The 19,726-nt window shown below is 32.6% G+C and overlaps 1 protein-coding gene across 14 annotated transcripts in view; it reads left to right on the plus strand.

The window, feature by feature from the left end:
• Positions 1-19,726, plus strand: part of LOC141449738 (discoidin domain-containing receptor 2-like) — a 587,266-nt gene that overhangs the window by 485,576 nt on the left and 81,964 nt on the right. For 11 of the 14 annotated variants that reach the window (XM_074119450.1, XM_074119440.1, XM_074119446.1 and 8 more), the window contains 3 exons: positions 3,792-3,956; positions 13,495-13,581; positions 17,251-17,384. In XM_074119450.1, coding sequence (XP_073975551.1) covers positions 3,792-3,956; positions 13,495-13,581; positions 17,251-17,384 — 386 coding nt within the window. The remainder of the gene's footprint in view (positions 1-3,791; positions 3,957-13,494; positions 13,582-17,250; positions 17,385-19,726) is intronic. The other 3 variants (XM_074119449.1, XM_074119447.1, XM_074119455.1) reach the window with 1 other exon arrangement.

Raw genomic sequence — 19,726 nt, forward strand, 5'->3', positions numbered from 1 at the left:
GGCCTGCGGCTAGAAAATTTACCAGAGCATGTAAGTTCTAAAACCGAGTCCACTGTATAACTATCAAGAACAAGGAGTTTAAGGTGACCAGTGCAATAAGTATTTCTAATACGTAGCATTCATGATTCGTCTATTTGTTTAACGGTTTCGCTCTTTGTTATTTAATAAGTGCAGATACTTCAATGTTTCTTTTCTTAACACCATCAAACAATTTATTTTTTAGGTTATATCCTTCCTGAAAAACATTATTTTCAAATTTCTACTTGGTTAATAACTAATTTTCAATAGGCGAAGCAAACTTCTGCAAGGTAGATGTACCTAAGGTTAGAGAATCTCCGTTGTTTCAACATTTAGCGTTTAAATAGTATGTAGAATACAACTAGAAGCATATAATATCCATCTTGCAGTTTGCTGTGCTTATTTGTTCGAGAGATTTAAGAAAAACATATCGTCATGATCAGCTTCAATCAATCTTTAAACTAACTGGACAGACCACCATTTCTACATGCATGCTTCTTTTCAATATGAGAACCGAACTCTCTAAGAGTAAGGGATGTTCTGAAATAGTAGTATGAATCCATAATTAGTCTTTTTCTTTTTTTTTTCTTTGTTATTGGGCTCTTGAGCTAGCAAATCAGCCATTTACATTCTTCTTTCGAAGCTTCTTTAATATATTGAATGTTTATAGAATTATCTTCTTGTTTGTTATGAACTCAAAGAGCTCTGTGTAAATACTGCCATCATCAGCTGTCAGAATAGTATTTAAATTGGCAGGTAAAGGACATCCAGTCGCTAGAACAGCCCTCCACAATCGTTCTCTTCCTTTAGTATTATTAGCACACCAAGATTAGATGGTTGGCGTCTGCTTTTATTCCAGAAGTACAGGTACACTGGTGAAATGTTTCTCCACCAATCCCTGGCTAGATGTTGCGGCGAATAATTGTGATTAAACCTCATTCTAATGACTGAGCTAACAAACTTCCTATTGTAGTTTTTATATTTGTAAAACCATGGTCTTTTGGGGGACACTAGATTGGATGGTTGTGTAAAATTGGCCTTTTCTCGCCTTTGACAATTCGTATATCCGCTGCCATTCCGGTATAGCACTCCGCTTTTGCATAATTTTTAATATCGGAGACTAACATTGAGTATGGAGATGTATATTGTAAGGAGATCGCATCCTTGGCTTTACGATCCACGATTTCATTTCCTCTCAGACCTGTGTGACGGATTTTGCCTTTTCTTAGAATACTATTTAATAATTGGGAAGTTTCTAAGATTAAAGCGGGAGCATTATTTCTGAAATTTTGTAGTTTTTGGAAAACACTTTTGCTGTCGGTGAGAATTAAAGCAAGAGATTGGATCTATTGAATCTACATACTTTAAACATTGATATACTGCAAATAATTCGGCTGTGAATATGTGAAGCGAACTTATTTAATTTAATGTCAGCGGAAAGATCAATCATTGCACATCCCATCCCGTCCTGATTCTTAGAGCCATCTGTGAACAACTGATATCCGTTGGGAAAGTAGCGGTGTAATTTGTTAAGAAGTAGTGCGTTGTTGCAGTTCTTGATCAATCAAATAACATTATTGTTGATTAAAGAATCAATCTTTATTCATTTAAATGTGAGTTTTAATTGCAGCAATGGCAGTAACATTCAATGTCTCTTTAGCAGTCAAACGCAATTGCAAAATAATAATACAATGGTAATATTAAAATTATCACAAGATATAATTTAGAAATTGAATTGTTCTTCCATTTTGCATTTATTGTAAAAGAGATATTTATAACGAGGTATAAATTATTTAATTGCGACGATTAAATTATGATAAAAGTGACAGACAAAGTAAAGACTCGGCATTTCGGAGATAATAGAAAAATAATTAGGTCTATCTTTTCACAAACCTTTTCCTTAAAGAATAAAACTAAATAAGAAAAAATGAAAATAAAAATAAGAGAATGAAAGCAATCAGATTTGAAAAATAGGCTAAATAAAAGAAATGCTTTATTTAGTCTCTGCCAGCCATTTCTTCCTCGACCTCTCCCGAATAACCTCGTATCTTTATTCTATTCTCTAAAGAATTCCAAGCACCTAAGCTTTCAAACATTTTATAACAGACTAAGTTAAAGGGCATGCCTAACGGGCGTAAAAGTTTTTTGTGGTACCTCTCTTCAAAGTAGAAAATGGAAAATGTTTACACTATGTTACTTTTTCATGTGAAGCAGTTCGCCAATATGATAAATTTTAATACTGTTTTCCAACGTTTTTTTTTCTTTTTCTTCTTCTTCAATTTCAAAAGCTATAAAACGAATAAGAAAGCATTTTCTTTGTCTGAATCTCTGACATAAAATTCAACTCTTGAACGATGGTATAAAATTGTCTGCTGCAGTTGAACCTATCTACCAAGTGTACTCTTAGTTCGCTAAAAATTGTATATTTATATACATACTATCATATAGTTGGAAATATTTTTCTTACTAGATAATAAAATAGAATATAGCTGTGTAAACTTTTTTTTTTTATGATTCAAGTTGCCCAAATAAGACATAAGATAATAAAAATCTAAAATCTCGAGAGAAACATCTGGATTTCCAAGCAGTATTTTGTTTGCTAATCATCTCAGGAAATGGCGCAGCTGTATCAGCGGATAACAATTTGGACTGATGCATTTTTAACTCCAAAGAAACTTTCCTTACATTGTTAAGAAAATTACCATCATAATTGACAGAATAGAAAACGTTTACATTTGGACCAGTAGAAAATCGAATTACATGCTGCCCAGTGTCAAGAATTCACAGTTGCTTGCAGTTAAGATAACTACTTATTTATCTGGATAAACGGGTTATATATTCTTTTACAAAAATAGTTAACATAATGCAGTAACATAAGTATTCAAGACAGTGGTATTGAAAATATTATGACTAACATAAAACTGCAATAATAGTAAAGTGGTTGATGATATTTTGTTTATACAGTATAAGTGGATATAATGCTAATTATAGATATAATTTACTAAATATAATTTAGGTATTACAAGTCCTTAGAAAACACAAGAAAATAACTAGAAAAACATGTTAGATTTGTATGCAGGGCATTCAAAATAAATTCACATCTTCGTCTACATTGTTTAAAAATCTTAGACTTTTCGTAATAAAAGATAGAAAAGAATTATAAATAATTTTCCTGGTTTTGAAGTCAGAATATCGAAATTTATTTTTGAAACAGGTACATAGCTGTCACAAGACCATTAATATGCAGCACATGAGTACTGCAATCTATGAGAATGACTGGAATTTAAATTTAAGGCTTTTCAAAAAATTGTCGTAATTAACTAAAAATATAAGTTTACCTGTTATGAAAGCTATGCGCCTTCGAAAATTGTTCTATAGTTGTCTAGGCAGTGATTACGGGTTGAATAACAGGGAATACTGGGGCTGGTAAGAAATGTTACCTCTAGTATATTATATTCGGGGGGGTGGAAGGCTGAGGAGATTTCTCACCGGCCTATCATAACTTCGCCTTTGCGATCAACAACGGCCTTTCCAACTGTAGGATTTCAGCCTGAAGGATCCAGGGTTATTGCCTCCACATTTTATGATCCATAGTTTAGTCTACGGGTAAGAACAGTCTGTCTAGGAGTAATTTTGGATAGTCAAGACAGGAATATTGTCGCTGATAGTTGGGTGATTCCACTGCGTCATTCTGAAACAAATTTTTTATGGTTGTAGTAGATTATTAGCTGACAATATAATTATTATTTTTTTTTTTTTTTACTTTTTTTCAGAGAGTTTAATGAGCTACAATGCTCCAAGAGGTGACTCGGAGCTGGAAGACCTTAGTTATGATGGTTACCTAGATTCGGGTATCATGAAAGGAGGTCTTGGACAATTGGTGGATGGTGTTTATGGATCAGATGATTTCTTATTGGAAGCCAGAGAACCATCTTCTGGTTAGTAAAAGATTTGTTCGTTATTGCCTATTTGCTGTACTACCAATCTTATTTATTTTCTTACTTGTAGCTTATGCTGTTATTTATATGTATATCAATGTTCACTCGCTGAAAATTTAAAGGCGCAAAGCATTTTGAAGCTCGAGTTTTGAATTTAATCTATAGCCATTTTTCAAATTGTTTGAATAAATAGAATTGAGATCTTCTTTGATTTTTGGAAGCGGAAGCTTTGCATAGAGCTCAATAGCGTTTCAAATAGCCAACATGTTTCTTTCAAAAAGTAGAAAGACATTTTAAAACAAGTTTTTTATTTATAATATAAATTAATTTTAAATTATTAAAGAACACCATATGATTGCCAATGTAAACAAACTGCTAATTTTTTTTGTCTGCATTTTTCTCATAATTTTAAAGTTTAAAAGTGTGTAAACTAGTGACTGTAATTATAAATTGAAATTATTAAAAGTTGAACTTTTTACTTTCATATTTTTAGAATGAACTTTAAAATAGCTTCAGTTACTTTAACCAGCTCGCCTCAATGAACTTTATTAAACCATTTTCCTAAAAGTGATCGAAGTAATCTCAATCAGTCCTTTATACCCTATTTTGGATCATATCTTCTTGCTCATTTACATTGGATAAAGCTAAATTTGTAGATTGTAATTTTATGGAATGCGTTAAATTTGTTCGGTCATCTTTTCCACTTCAAAAATTTTTAAATTTAGTATTCAGATAAAGATTAAGTGCACTTTATTGCATGATTGCTTGTCTCACCTTGTGCACCCTATAGTTAGTTTAAACTGCGCATAATAGTTTATTAATTTCAAACTTACAAGTGCTTTCCAATTATGTTTTTTTTAGTTGCAGTTTCATTCATTTTTTTTTACACAATATTTTGGAATTACAAATCCCACATTTTAGTTACACTTGTTAGTTGTTATTACCTTGTTAGGATTAGGTTTTTTGTTATTTATTAGTTACTTTTTTAGAGCTATTTGATTGATTATAAGTGCATTTTATTTTTTAATAAGTTATACGATGCTAAAATTGACGACAATATCTAAATGTAATAACAATTATTGTGACACATGTTAGCAAATATAAAGTTTATGTTGCTCTAATCTTATTGTGCAAATAAAATAGCTCCTTTTATTTTCCCCAAAGAAATTCACCTGAATTTTATTCACTGTTTTTAGCATTATATCATTTATTAAAAACTTACAATCATGCCACTAAATATTGGGTTTTCTAACTGTCTATCATGACTGTACTCCTTACAATTGATTTAAAATAAACTTAGTTGCCCTACATAGAACTAAAATGATCTGGAAGGACCGAAACGTCTTAGTCTGTTTAAATATTAAAAGCTATTATGGAGACTGTATCCTGCTACTTTTAACTATACCCGTTTTCATTTATTAAAAATAAAAGTCCAAAAAATTTCCTGAAACCAGAATATTGGAAAAATCTATTTGCAGATTAGAATCCATTAATGGATCAATATTGCTATTTGGTAAATAATAGACTCAGCCCTCTTTTTGGGGGCTTCTAGAGAATAGTGCTGCACGAGAAACGAGACAAATCTCCGGGTACCGAGACCGAGACGAGACTTGAGCAACCGAGACCGAGACCGAGATCGAGACATTATATATATCTCGTCGAGAAATCTCGGTCTCGTCTCGGTTTTTCAAATATTAATTTTTAGAGACCTGCGACTCACTGACTGGGAAAACACAAACTGCCCCCACCCTAACTAGGGCCGCTCCCTTGGCTTTTATACAGCGGACCGTTATAGGCTTCGGTCACTAAACTCCCAGAACAATCTAGCCCTTTAACTGATTTTCTACATTACTCATTCTCTTAATTGTTTGCATTTTTGTATTTGTAATATCCAGGCCCTGAAGAAGCCAATATATTTGTCGAAATGTTGGCGAAAAAGACGAGTTCTTGTTTTTATTTGACCGATTACTTGCCAAAACTAAATCATTAATTTAGTAATTTACGGTCACGAAATCAATATTTTCAAAAAAATAAATAAAATAAAAATAATTAGCCATCTATCCCTACTGTTGGTATGGCCATCTGTCCCGAATGCTAGAGAGAGAGACGGCCAATATGATAAACATAACTCAACGCGTACTTTTTGACAGTTTCAGAAGTTAGGATTCATTAATGTATACTGTACTTTCCTAATATGTAAAAAACAACACTAAAATTTCGACACATACATTCGCTGCAGCATGCAGTATGCAACTATCATAAAAATTTTTGTTGAGACGATAATGTTTTTATTCTCTGAGTTAATTAATAACACTTTGACGCAGACCAAAATAAACTCACTTTAGTCAAACATGAACGTTCATCACTTGAGAGGTCACACGCAGCGCCGTCGGACGACATTTCGGTTAAATTTCGGCTGTTGGCCGTCTCTCCCGATTGGCCTTCTCACCCGACATTACCCTATAGAAAAAGAGAAAACAAATTGTCAAAGTTGGGTGTTTTTCAACGTTACGCTTTTTCGTGCAGTTTTTGACGATCAACCCTTATACAACTGTCCTACCGGAAACAGTTTTAATAATAACAATTTTTGAAAATATTATTAATAACAAACCATTTTTTTATTCATTTTGATTGCCTCAGATATTGGGTTCATTTTTTTTTTTTATTTTTAATACTTAAACCAAATTTCAAAAAAAAAAAAACGAGATATCTCGACGAGACCGAGACCGAGACGAGCACTTGTCATACGAGACCGAGGCGAGATCTACATAAAATCTCGCCTCGTCTCGGTCTCGTGCAGCACTACTAGAGATCGAACCAACAAAATTTCTGTACATAATTTATTCGAATATATGCATAAGAACAGTAAGGTTTACAAGAAATAAGCAAAAAGCGTTTTTTTTAGAATTGCTTTAAATGAAATGTCAGTCAAGACTTATCCGTCTTAACATCAGAATAACTTGAGGCTATATTCATTTAAGCCTGAACACTGACCTTTTGACGTCGTTTTCATAATATAAATTCACTTGCTGTAGAGGATTCAGCCTTCTTCTTACTTAAAGTGACTTTAAATTGCACAATATGCAAAGCTAATTTGTTTTAATTATGAAACCTCATTTAAATGTGGCGGGCAAACCAAATTTCAAATTTATTTTCAAAAATTGTAATTGTATTTTTTTATTCCAATTTTCTTCGAGTTTTTTTCCAAAATTAAAAGCAATATAAAGTAAAGTAATGCTTATTTTTTAAACAGACTTTACGTCTAATAACCAAATTAGATGTCGTGGACGTAGGCAATTAATCGTAATGAACATTGTTTGCCTTAAATTTCTTCACATAAATCCTTAAAGAAAATCCAAAGCCTAGACCGAGAATCGTACCCAGTACACATCTTAGCCTCTCCGCTACCGTGGCGCCTCGTTTGTTAAAATTATTATGATCGTTAACTAAACCAATAATTTATTGAGATAATCAAGAATAATATACCGTAGAAGTGTACAATTTATTTCAAAGTTAAAATTAATTATTACATCAATATCGGATAAAAAAGTAAAGTTCCGGCATCAGCAGATAGAGCACAATGGTTTAGAGACTTGAAAAGGGAATTTTCTAGATAAACTTGATATATGATAGTAATTCCAGTTGGTGGAGTGTCGCCAGATTGGAGGCCGAGAAGATTCTGGATGTACCGTAATGTACATATATAGCCTTTATCCTTCAACAATGTAAACTTGTTATCAACGCCTTATGATGTATGGCTTGATCCCCATGTATTGTGTGGTAAACTACATTTACTGCTAAATAATAATGCTTTATCAATCATTTCTTAAATCGAGCAAGCTTATCGATTTATACACACTCTACTTTTTAGTACTTATTTTTACCAATTACTGAAATTATTTGCAACGATAAAACATTTCGGTTCAAACTCCTATTTGGTTTCAAAGCCATTACACTATTCTTAGTTTAAATTTTAAGAAAACATTAATAGGTTATTATTTCTTGGTTGCTTGGTTTTGTGCATATTATTCAGTTTCGAAACAAATCATTAAATCTAATCAAAAAAAGTAGCTTAAAAATTTGAATTTGTTTGATCCTTTTTGAATAATGGCCTATTTGTTCTCGTAGCAGACTACTTACATTGACATTAAAGTTTTTCAACTCATATTTCGAGACCCTCACAATTTCTTTTTACATTAAAGTGATTTCTTGTTGATTGCAGGACTACAGATCAGGTTGTAAGATACCCGGGCAGTTTTCGTGAACTCCTTTTAGAGACACACTTTAGCCAGAGTTTCAAGTTTAAGTCTTAATTTTCCTTGAGCCTTGTTACATGTCAAGTTCGTCCCTACGTCACCACCAACCAATCATTTTCTCTGCTCTGCTTCTTTCTATGAGCGTACCTCGGAGTTCAATGTTCGGTATCCTGTTTTCTAGTATTATCAACATATAAACCTAACTTCTCGGCTCTTTTTAAAAAGACCTGAATAGTATAACACTTATATTCGTTATCACATCATCACAGTTTTGATAATATTATAAATTAATTACACGTAACATTTGATTGAGGGTAGTTCATTTAATATTTAACAAAAACAAAGGTCTTTATAATTATAACAATATACGAGATGTGGCTATTAAATAACGAGACTATTGCTATAAAACATTTTATTTTAAATTTATACAAATTTAGTTATTACCACCTTCAATATACACCCCTCCCCTATCCCTACAACGCTCCATGCGAATTTACCATTGTTCGAAACAGTGCTGGAAGTCTTTTTCTGTGAGCTCCTGCACGGCGCGTGCCTCTTTTTCTTTCACAGCTTCAACGGACTGAAATCGTGTTCCTTTTAATGCGGATTTGACTTTGGGGAACAGATAAAAGTCACATGTTTTTGGCAAAACGAAACTAACACCTCTTACACAAACGACGGTTCCGGTCAGACAGATTTCTCTACAAACACGTGAGACGCTGCAATCGAAAGAGAAGGCTTTACGCTGCACAGCTGACGGTCGTTAGGATTTGGCGCATGCATTGTTCTTCTGTAGCAGCATCAGTTTCATTATTTAATAGCCACACCTTGTAATATTACAACAGCGCGGATTTAATTAAATAAATGTCACTGAAAGAATTTTTTTTTGTAGAGAATTATGATTTTAAGTGCCAAGTGTACAACAGGACAAAATTAATGGAGTCATGCATGAGTTTGGATGAGCAAATCTGAATATGTATAGCCGTGGCTAAGCACTTCATGAGGGTTTTTTAAACACCCAGCTACATGATAAAAGGATGTTTTCTTTTATATGACGGGGTTTAGTAAAGCCTGAATAAGTGTTCCGAGTTGTGATCCTTTCTGAACCTTCAGATTAAGAATAAATGCAGTAGAGGATTGAAGCTTGCATAAGGTGCGAGCAAGCACAAGTATCATAGCTATTCGATTGCACTAATTGATTTCCAATTTCCTTAAAAGAATTTCCGTCGCATGTAAATTCAGTAAGAGCATTATTGTATTGCAGTAATTGAATTTGCCAAAAGGATCAGATCTAAGGCTGAAGCCTGAAAGTTCCTAAAAACTGCTACTAAACAAGGCTCTTAGTTTTTCACGATTTCCTGTTGAATGCTAAACCTGTTTTTGGAGGTATCTAGAATGGAATAAAGTGTCAAAGATTGTTCACACAGCAGAATTGGAATTGATATTACATGCTCAAAGTAATGTCCATTACAAACACACTAGCTAAGTGCATATATCATGAAAATTGTTTAAAATAAGTAAAATATGTTTGCTAGACGCGTCCGTCCACGACACCTAATTGTTAGTTGGACGTAAAGCCTGACTGAAAAAATAAGCATTACTTTACTTTACTTTTTGTGTTAAATAAAAATTGAAATTAAAAAAAAAAAAATATTCGATTTAAAAAAGAATTCCGACATAATAAATCAGGGAATAAAAAGTGCCACAGTCTGATTTATGACGAAGTAATCAGTTAAATAGTCGGCTCTTAATGTGGGGACACTGGACACGACAGGGAAAATTAACCTAAATATCGATGCAGAAGCATAATGGCCATGAATAATGATGGTGAAATTGATTCTTCTCGCCTTTAACGTAAAGTGTACAATTACTAGAATAGCATTGTAACTCTTAATCTATTTAGGCGACATTACACTTTGAGGACTATTCTAATCCCGAAGGACTCTAAATGAGACTCTATTCCTATTAAAAAAAAAGTTAAAGTTCATAACTGTATTAATCATCTTTGCAGATTAAGTTATTCATAATTGCATCTAATATAGATTTGATAATCTAGTGTTTAGAGACTCCAAATTCAAACAAACATGAACTTTTGGGTACTAGCAAATTTAGGGAAGGCATTAATCGAGCATTGAAAGAAGTCTAGAATCTTCATTCCAGAATCCGTTTAACCATTTACAGTTTAATGTGCGATCTACCTGTTACAATGTGTACGTAGCTGAGGTATGAGGTAGATCTGAGAAGGTGATTTAAGCGGTTTATAAATTCGACCTGAACTCTTTCTTACTGATACTTACTGTTGTTTGAACTTACTATTATGAACTTATTGTTCACATAGTTTGGTAACGTCCATGTTTATCTACGATATATTTCATAGCATCTATATAAAAAGAATTACTCTTAAAAAAGAGGATTTGTCCTTTGTTTTAAAGAAAATTTGGGAATTTTATCCTTTATAGAAGAAAAAGAGAAAAGGGTCAAAGTTGGGCATTTTTTCCAAATTAAACTTTTTTGTGCATTTTTTGAAATAGTACCCTTACACAACTACGAGTATATGTATGACTGATTATTTTAGTTATTGATAATTCTGAAATAGCGATTTTTGATTTGATAATAGAGATTAATTTGTTTTTGTAATAAAAAGTCCTTCAAATTTTTTGTGAAATAGAAATCAATAATTTAGACCAAAAAAGTAATAAGTGAGATCTATTCTTTGAGAGGTGTTAATATTAATGGTTAAAAAATATAATTTAAATTAAACAGACTGTATAATTATCATTCCTAATTAAAAAAAAAAAAAAAAATGTATACGTTCCATTTTTCTTTTATTTCTTTATTAGATAGATATTGATGCTGGCCTAAGTATCTCGCTTTTTAATCACTCCTCGACGATTTAAATAAACAGATTCGCTGAGCAAGTCTCTCAGTTTCCTCCGGCCAGTTTATTGAATCTCAATTCTTTCCCTCCTTCTAATCGCCTTAAATTTCCTTCTTCCTTGCTTCGATATCTCACAGTTTGCCAATCTCTGTCAGATTTTTTTTTTTTACCACCTTCTTCCTCCTCTTCCATCTTATGTCCTAGTTCCCATCTTCCTCGTCATTCTTAGAATAAATCTATATTAATTCTTCTTTTGTCATTCTCAACACTTTTATAATTTTTTTTTTTTGTTTTCTGGCTTTTAAAACTGAAGTTATTTACACTTTAGTTCACTTAAATAATGAAGTTTTTTAGAGTTCATTTCCTCGGAATTAGTTTCTCATCACAATAAGGAAAAATATAAAATCTGAACAAGCTTCGTTTTTTTTTATTTTTGCTTGGAAGTAGTTAGAAATAGAATGGACTTGAGCAGATAAGGTTAATTCTTTCAATATTAGTTCAGACTTATGCCTGCAACAGTTTAGACCAGAGGTTCTCAAACTTATAATACCGTTTACCGCCCACTTTGAGGATCAATTATTTTCTAGAGCTCCCCTAAAATTTTTAACTTTACCACATATTAAAAATCACAATCGAAATCATTACTGTAATTTAATTATAACTGCCATATAAGTCCTGTTTCTGAGTTAAAACTTACGTTTTAAATGATACTGTTCTAATAAAACATAACTTAATAATATTGAGAAAAACTTTTATTATAATTAAAACAAACATTTCAATTTGAATTTTAAAACCAATCTAATGTAAAGGATGAATTTGATGATTTTTAATAAGTTTATTAATATCAGGCTTAAAACTTAAAAACAGCGTAAATCATTGCGTTCGATTTCTCTTTCTAGTTAGCAGCACTAAATCCACGTTCATACAAATACGACGGAGGGAACGTTATCAAAAATCGTTGAACAATCGACCACAATCCAGGGTATAATGGCGGAAATGGCTTTTGTAGCCAAAATTAACGTAAAAACTTAGTGAAAAGCAACGAAATTATCGATGTAGCGTAGTTAGATAGGTTTTGATTTTAGTTTAAAATATTAGAATTAGAATATAATTAATCCAAGAGAATTGATTGATTCATTTCACAAATCAGCCATCGCTTCCCCCTAAACCGCTTGAACAACCCCCAATTTTCTGTGGTCTCTTTACCGCCCCTCTATAGGCCTCCAGTGCCCACAAGGGGGCGTCGCTCACTTTGTGAAAGACAGGTTTAGACTCAAAATAAGGCCTATCTTTCGAGTAACTACTACTGGTATTGAATTCAAAAATTTAACAAAAAAAAGTAGTACTTAATTTCACTTAATTTTTTGGTGATATCACTGAAATGAGTTAAACCAAGGATGAGCAACCCGCGGCCCGCCAAGCATTTCTAAAATTGAATTTGATCTAATATCGATCAGCTTGTATCGAAAAAACAGTGTCAAATTTCTCATTAAAAATTTCAAGTAAATTCGTTTTTCTGTTCTTTTCTTGATTGTTTTTATCTTGCATTAAAATTTGTATATGAAATCTTTACTTTTTTTTTAAATTTTATATTTTTTTATTCTAATATTTATTATAAATAATGTTTCGTAAATTATTAATAAGAGTTAATCTATGTGCGGCCCGCCAAAAAAAATTAAAATTGGCCCATTGATTAAAAAGGTTGCTCACCCCTGAGTTAAACTATTCTCTTATTGTAGTCAGTTAAATATTATTATTAAAATAGCTATTTCACTCAATTTCCTCCGAAGCAGGAATTTCTAGGATGATTTCGTTTTTTGTAATTCTAAATTTCTAAATTGAAAAGTTGATTTTGGCTATAATTCTTTTTGATTTTATGAAGTTCTGGGATACACACTTTCCTTAGAAGTTCTTTTATTTTAGCGAATTAATCGTGAAACTATAAACCTTTAATATACAACTGATCTGAGACAGATAACTAATTTATGAAACTAACATTTTTGAAAAGTTGAAGTTAGACCTTTAGAATTTTATTTAGTGACAGACTTGTGACTGTTCAAATTAGGTTTCTTTCTTGGTCACGTGCTAATTAAGTTTTAATGGAACACTTCAATAAAAAAAAAGAAGATAATTTTGATAATTAATGAAGAACATAATTGGCAACAATTGAATAATGAATGGCCATTTTTTTTTATATTTTTTTTACATGTTATTGGCCCCAGACTGGCTGTAAAACACCTTTGGAGCTAACTTTTCCATCCCTTTTCACTAATAATTTCACTTAAATATCACTTAAACACCTGTTGAAAATTTTTCAGTTGCACAATATTTTTCCACTGCACTATGGCCTCCTCCCAAATTCATTTATTGATTTCTAGTTTTAAGGCTTACTTGTGGATTGCAGGTTATTCTTCTCTTCAATTAGAACCTAAAGAACCATCCTTGGTTAGAAGATGGAATTTGGATTCATTTAATTTTGACTTATGGCCAGGTCTGTCAAATTTATATAAATATATATATATATATATACCTATTTATTTTTTCATTTAATGAATTTGTAATATTCTAACATTCTTTTCTGGACAATCGTTAAAGTCATTTGCAAATTATTTCAGTTAAAAGAATTGCATGTTCATAAAATCCATTTCAATTACTTTTTCCAGCATTTTAAGACGGCTGTTTATGTGGCATTATAATTTAGTGAATTGGAATGAAAGCTAGCCGTATCAAGCTTATAGTAGTAGTTAGTAGCTTTTTTACACGTAAATATATTTGATTCATAAATTTGTACTTAATTGAATTCAAGCTAGTTGAACGAACAATTCTATCGTATAGACCATGACATAGAATACGTATGTGCATAATCTCAGCCAGGAAAGGTGGTTAAGGAGTTGGTAAATAATTCCAGAAAATAAAAAAACGTAATCGTAACGTAGACTTTTGCATTTTTTTTTTTATAAAATTCCTGTTCTAAGATAAGATTAAATGGCTTAACTCTCATACAATTGTATAGAAACATCAATCCATCTATTGTTTGTATTCTAGATTTAGTGGAGTTCGGTCTGTCGCACCGCGACCATAGGATCTTTTGTCGAAACTTCAAGCTGGAACAGTCTTCCAGTTATGTCTGTTTGATTGGACTCAAGTGTACAGAAAGATGAACTCCTAGAAGAAGTTTGAAGGCACCTGTTTATCTTTAGAGTGCCGAACGCTCAGCCTTACGTGGTCCTTAACTAAACAAGAAATACTCAAAAACTTGCCATTTCTTTGTCTTTCTTTCTTAGGCCATCCATTGACAGGTGCGAATGTACTTCCAGCTTTGATGTGAAAGTACCTTAAGTAGTAATGCCCCAGTAAACTTAAGCAAGTGGCTAATAATTAACTTTTTCGCCTGTTTCTGGCCTTTTTTCACCCACCATTGCTACGACTATTTGCTTTTTCACGCAATTGGTATTTTATTGTGCTGTAAATGGTTCAGGTCTTTTGAGTGTACCATAGGAACCTTCTCGGCTCAGATGGGCTACCGTTTCACTTCGTTTTGATGTCTTGATTGCCCAGACACTCAGACAAAATATAAAGCAATACTCATCGGAAGTAATCCAGGCATTCTCACACTCCTTTCAGTTAACATCATTAAATAGGTTATGACAGCCAATAGAATCGCCTGGTTTTATAAAATCCTGATTCTAAAATTGATTGTTCTTTCCTTTATATTCTCAAAACCACAAATTTATTGGTAGTAGTTCAGTCTGAAAGAATGTGACTGGTTATTCCTTCTAACTTTATACTTACTTACTTACTCCATGGCTCTACAGCCCTTGTAGGGCCTTAGCCTCCTTCAACAATTCACTCCAAGCCGTTCTATCACTCGCTTTCCTTCTCTATCCTCCCGCATTTAACTTGGAGAGGTCCTCCTCCACCTTGTTCAACCATCTTAGTCTTGGCCTACCTCTAGGCCTTCTGCCTCCGGGATGCCTTTTAACTTTATAACTTGGATTAACGCATACACCTGACTCCTCCTCTTTCTGTTCTGAAACTGAACGAGACCTCATAGAATCTTAAGATCACCTAATTATTAATGACTGACAGTTATTAAATATTCATTTTAAAGCTTAAAGTCTTGGTTATCTTAATTGATTTTTTAATATGATCTCACAAATAAAGCTGTAGTAATTGTTCTGTGTTGTATCCCAATTATAAGAATAGTTTTCAAATTTATTTATTTCTTAAATCAAATCCTTCCTCAACGACAATAAATTCTGGGAAAGAGTTGCATAATCTTCGGACTTCTCTGTCACGATCTGCATCGGGGTTTGGGGCCGTGTAGAAAGTATTTTTGGGATGTAAAAAAAAGACAAAGTTTTGGGTCCTGCTATGGCTGGAAGTATCCTTTAGATATAATCCTCAAATCATGTCATTTCCTTGAGGCAGTCTTCTACAACTTATGTTTTTCTCCATCAATTATTATCCCTTTTACGAACTTTTCTTTTACTAAACAAATTAGCTGACAAAATCCTGGTTAAAATTGGAAATGCTGCAGTAAGGAAGCACAAAGATTATTAGTGCCTCAGTATAAATTATTATTTATAACAATACTGTGACTTACATCATAAATTATAATTGTTTAAATTATTAATAACGGTTTAATGTGCAATGAAAATAAGCTACTATAATAAAGATTTATGTTAAATTTAAAACAGAACTGTGTAAGCGATTATGGGGAATATGATCCTTTTGACGTTCAGATTTATTGACTTAATTACAGTAATTGGCAATTAATCTGAAGGTAGCTATTACTGTTGAATTACAGTTTTCCATTGAATGATGTTTTGCTTTGGTGTCTCTCATTAAACAAAACCATCTGCTGTACATAGAATGTCTCAGGCAAACTGATGTAATTTTCTCATGATAAAACAACATTAACCTTTTGTTTAAATTCCAGAAAATTATTAAATACAAATAGCGTAGAATTATTGTAAGTTTAATATCTTGTAAAAATGTTTTATTCGACTTAATATTATGTTCTGTAAGAAGTGAGAATTGCTAAATTTGTTTTCCTAAAAATTTAGAAAATTGAATTCATATTGAACATTTTTCAATAAATTTAAATTGTTTTATAATAGATCCAAAGCATTCCCCATTTTTGCTTTATTAATCAATTAAATTATCAATCAAAGGAAATGGAAGTGTTCTTTGTTCGATCACCTCAGCGTTTAGATTTCAAAATTTAAATCATTTAGTTAATAAATAAATTCTGTTTATGAAAGAATCAGAAATCAAAAAGTTAATTTAGCCCACAAAACCCAAAATTGATTACTTAATAATTTCAACTATTTTATCGTTATCTCGATTGTAATTTTGCTCTTTATCCAAATTTTGATATCATATGTACGTACTACTGTAAAGCCCTTAGTCTATACTCAGTTTCTAATTAATAACAATTACTATTAAATTATTGAGTAATTTATACGGACCTAAAGCTGATATTTTTAGATCATAAACATTCTGAGACACATTTAGGGGCACAGCTAGAATGTTTTGGAAGTATAAGTTTGGTTTGAGTAGTTAAAAAGAAACCAAAATAATTTAGGAAACGTGAGTCTATCAGAATAATGGTCCAAATAAATTATTTTATTGACAATCCCTAAAAGTTCACAATCCTGTATAACTTAGATCCGATGGAGATAGATCCACAACTGGTTGTGAATGCGCCAGAGAAATCAGATAATGGTGTTTTCTTCATATTTGTTTGAATATTTGCGCTTTTGGAGATATTGGGAGAAAAGTCTGAAACATTGCCTCAGATACTTATGACTTAGATTTGTGATTTGTTCACTCTTTTAAAAACTACCAGTGGGTTCATTCACACTTCTACAGCTGTTTGCCTCTTCTCAGCAGCATCCTTCTTTAGTCCATCAGAATAATGCTGTCTGATAATAATGTCCATCGGGGATACTGCTTCCATAGTCGTGTTATTAATTTAATCTTGCAATTAATCCAATTTCATTTCAAATTATTCAAGTCTTAAATTTTGAGTAGTCAGGTATAATCAACTCCTACGTGTCCTTGGGTCCCTCTCCGCGACGCCTTATTTATGATTGCTCTAATTTTCTTGTACTTATTACTTATCATTGAAGAATAATTATCTGTTCTTTTTCAGGAAGTCGATGGGTTGGTTGGATGAACGAATCTCAACAAAGTGATAGTTTGGAAATAACATTTCAGTTTGACAATCTGCGAAAATTTTCTGCAATGGCTCTTCACACCAGTCATATAGTGACTAGAGATGTGCAGGTAAGATTTTGTTTAGATAAATTATTCTAGGTTTTATGGTAGGCATTTGAATTTATTGCAAAATGAGGAAATATTTGTCTCTAAGCTAGCACCTTTTCATTGCAGTAGTATGTACATACTTCGTACTATTTAAGGCGACGTTAGTCCTCAAATTAATTCAATTAATCCAGTAGTTTGCGAAAACATTCCCAAGAATTCCTTAGGGAGCTCAAAGAGTTGTGCTCATTCAGAGTTATCACTCTAATCTTCCAATCTTTTCTCATTTGATCAAGCATTTTTATCGTATTTGGTGAGACATAGTTGATATTGTGAATTTTATTACTATTTTGTGTTAGGTCTTTATTATTATTTCTTGTTATCTCTTCTTCCAAAATTAAATTTAAATTTGACCGCATTAAGTGTGCATTAATTGCTAAAAATTAGAATACATCAGGTCGAATTGATTTCGAAATTCTAACATTAAATAACTTTTGAAATCCATGTTTTGAAATAACTTTGGGCCAGAAAATCCCATTTTGCCCATAAATATTATTGCCACGCCCAAAATTTACATGAGAGAATGAATTTTATTTTTGATTATGTGTGTCGCTCTGCACAGGCGGAACTGTTTTGGACAAATAAGCAGAGAACAGTTTGACAGTTTGTTTCGCGAAAAAGAAATAAACTTCTATTTTGCCCAGGGACAAAGAAGGGCAAAGAAAAAAATACTTTACTTAAGTGAAATTAAAAATAATAAGCTCAGTGGCAAACCTTTACAAAATAAATCAAAAAAGGTTTCTAGATATTCACTAACTGTGTATCAATAATAATTGGGTTATTAACTATTAAATTAAAAGTAAATATAAATATTAATTCGCGCCATCTTTGAATAGTTATACGATTCAGTTTTAAATGATTCTATTGCAGTTTTACTGATTAAAGATGCAGTTAAAGAGTTCCTGAATTAAGAAAATTGAATTAGGAATTAATTTTTATGTAAGTAACTGTTCTGAATGGAGAAAAATAGAATTTAGTGTTGACTGCTCTGGTGTTGATCTAACTGGACTTTACTGCTGAAGATATGAAGCAAATATTGAGGGTTTTGATTCCTGCTCTGATGGATTTTTCGTGGCCAGTAAGATAGATTTTTATCCCGAAGAACGAGTCAGTTTTGCACATTTATCTCAACTTTCGTGATGTCAACGTTCTAGTTGAGCTTTTCTTTTATACTTTCTTAAATTTTGAGCTCTTCTTTATTTGACATATGTTTTGAAATGTTTGTGTGAATGTGTTTTAATTAAGCTCGCAAATGTTTTCCGTGCTTCAGTGGATCTATTGTAGTACGAAGATGTAGAGACTAAACGATAGCTATCATTTAATTGTTTGATAAATACCCCAGAGAGTATGTACCTTCGTACTTGGTGTATTTTCAAACCATAATAAGGTTACCAAAAATTAACTTGCCGAAAGTTTAGAATCATATTAAAAGAAAACTTTTTAGATCTACGTATACGAGGGTCGTTTGAAAAGTCCGTGCAAAAATAAAAACTACTTAATTTTTTGGGGTAAACCTTTTTTATTTTTCAACATAGTCTCCTTTTAGGCTTATACACTTCGTCCAACGCTGCTCTAGTTTGTTGATCCCTTCCGAATAATAGGATTTGTCCAAGTCTGAAAAATAGCCATTCGTTTCTGCAATCACCTCCTTGTTTGAATAAAATCTTTTTCCCGCCAGCCATTTCTTCATATTGGGGAACAAATAGTAGTCCGAGGGAGCCAAGTCTGGAGAATAGGGGGGATGTGAAACGAGTTGGAACCCTATTTCCATTAATTTTGCGACCACAACTGCTGAGGTGTGAGCTGGTGCGTTGTCGTGATGGAAAAGGACATTTTTGTGGGCCAATCGTGGGCGTTTTTCTTGCAGCTCGGTTTTCAAACGGTCCAATAACGATGAATAATATGCACCTGTAATAGTTTTACCCTTTTCCAGATAGTCGATGAGGATTATTCCTTGCGAATCCCCAAAGACAGTCGCCATAATCTTTCCGGCCGAAGGAACGGTCTTCGCCTTTTTTTGGCGCAGATTCCCCCTTGGTAACCCATTGTTTAGATTGTTCTTTGGTCTCAGGAGTGTAGTGATGTATCCATGTTTCATCCACAGTGACGAAACGACGCTTAAAGTCCTGCGGATTCTTCTGGAACAGCTGCAAACCGTCCTTGCAACACTTCACACGATTTCGTTTTTGGTCAAGCGTGAGCAATCGCGGCACCCATCTTGCGGATAGCTTTGTCATGTCCAAATGTTGATGCAAAATATTATGTACCCGTTCATTCGAGATGCCCACAGCACTAGCTTTCTCATG

This window comes from Rhodnius prolixus, unplaced genomic scaffold, assembly GCF_049639745.1.
Source record: "Rhodnius prolixus isolate KJV_2025 unplaced genomic scaffold, Rpr scaffold_2, whole genome shotgun sequence".
Lineage (NCBI taxonomy): Eukaryota > Metazoa > Arthropoda > Insecta > Hemiptera > Reduviidae > Rhodnius > Rhodnius prolixus.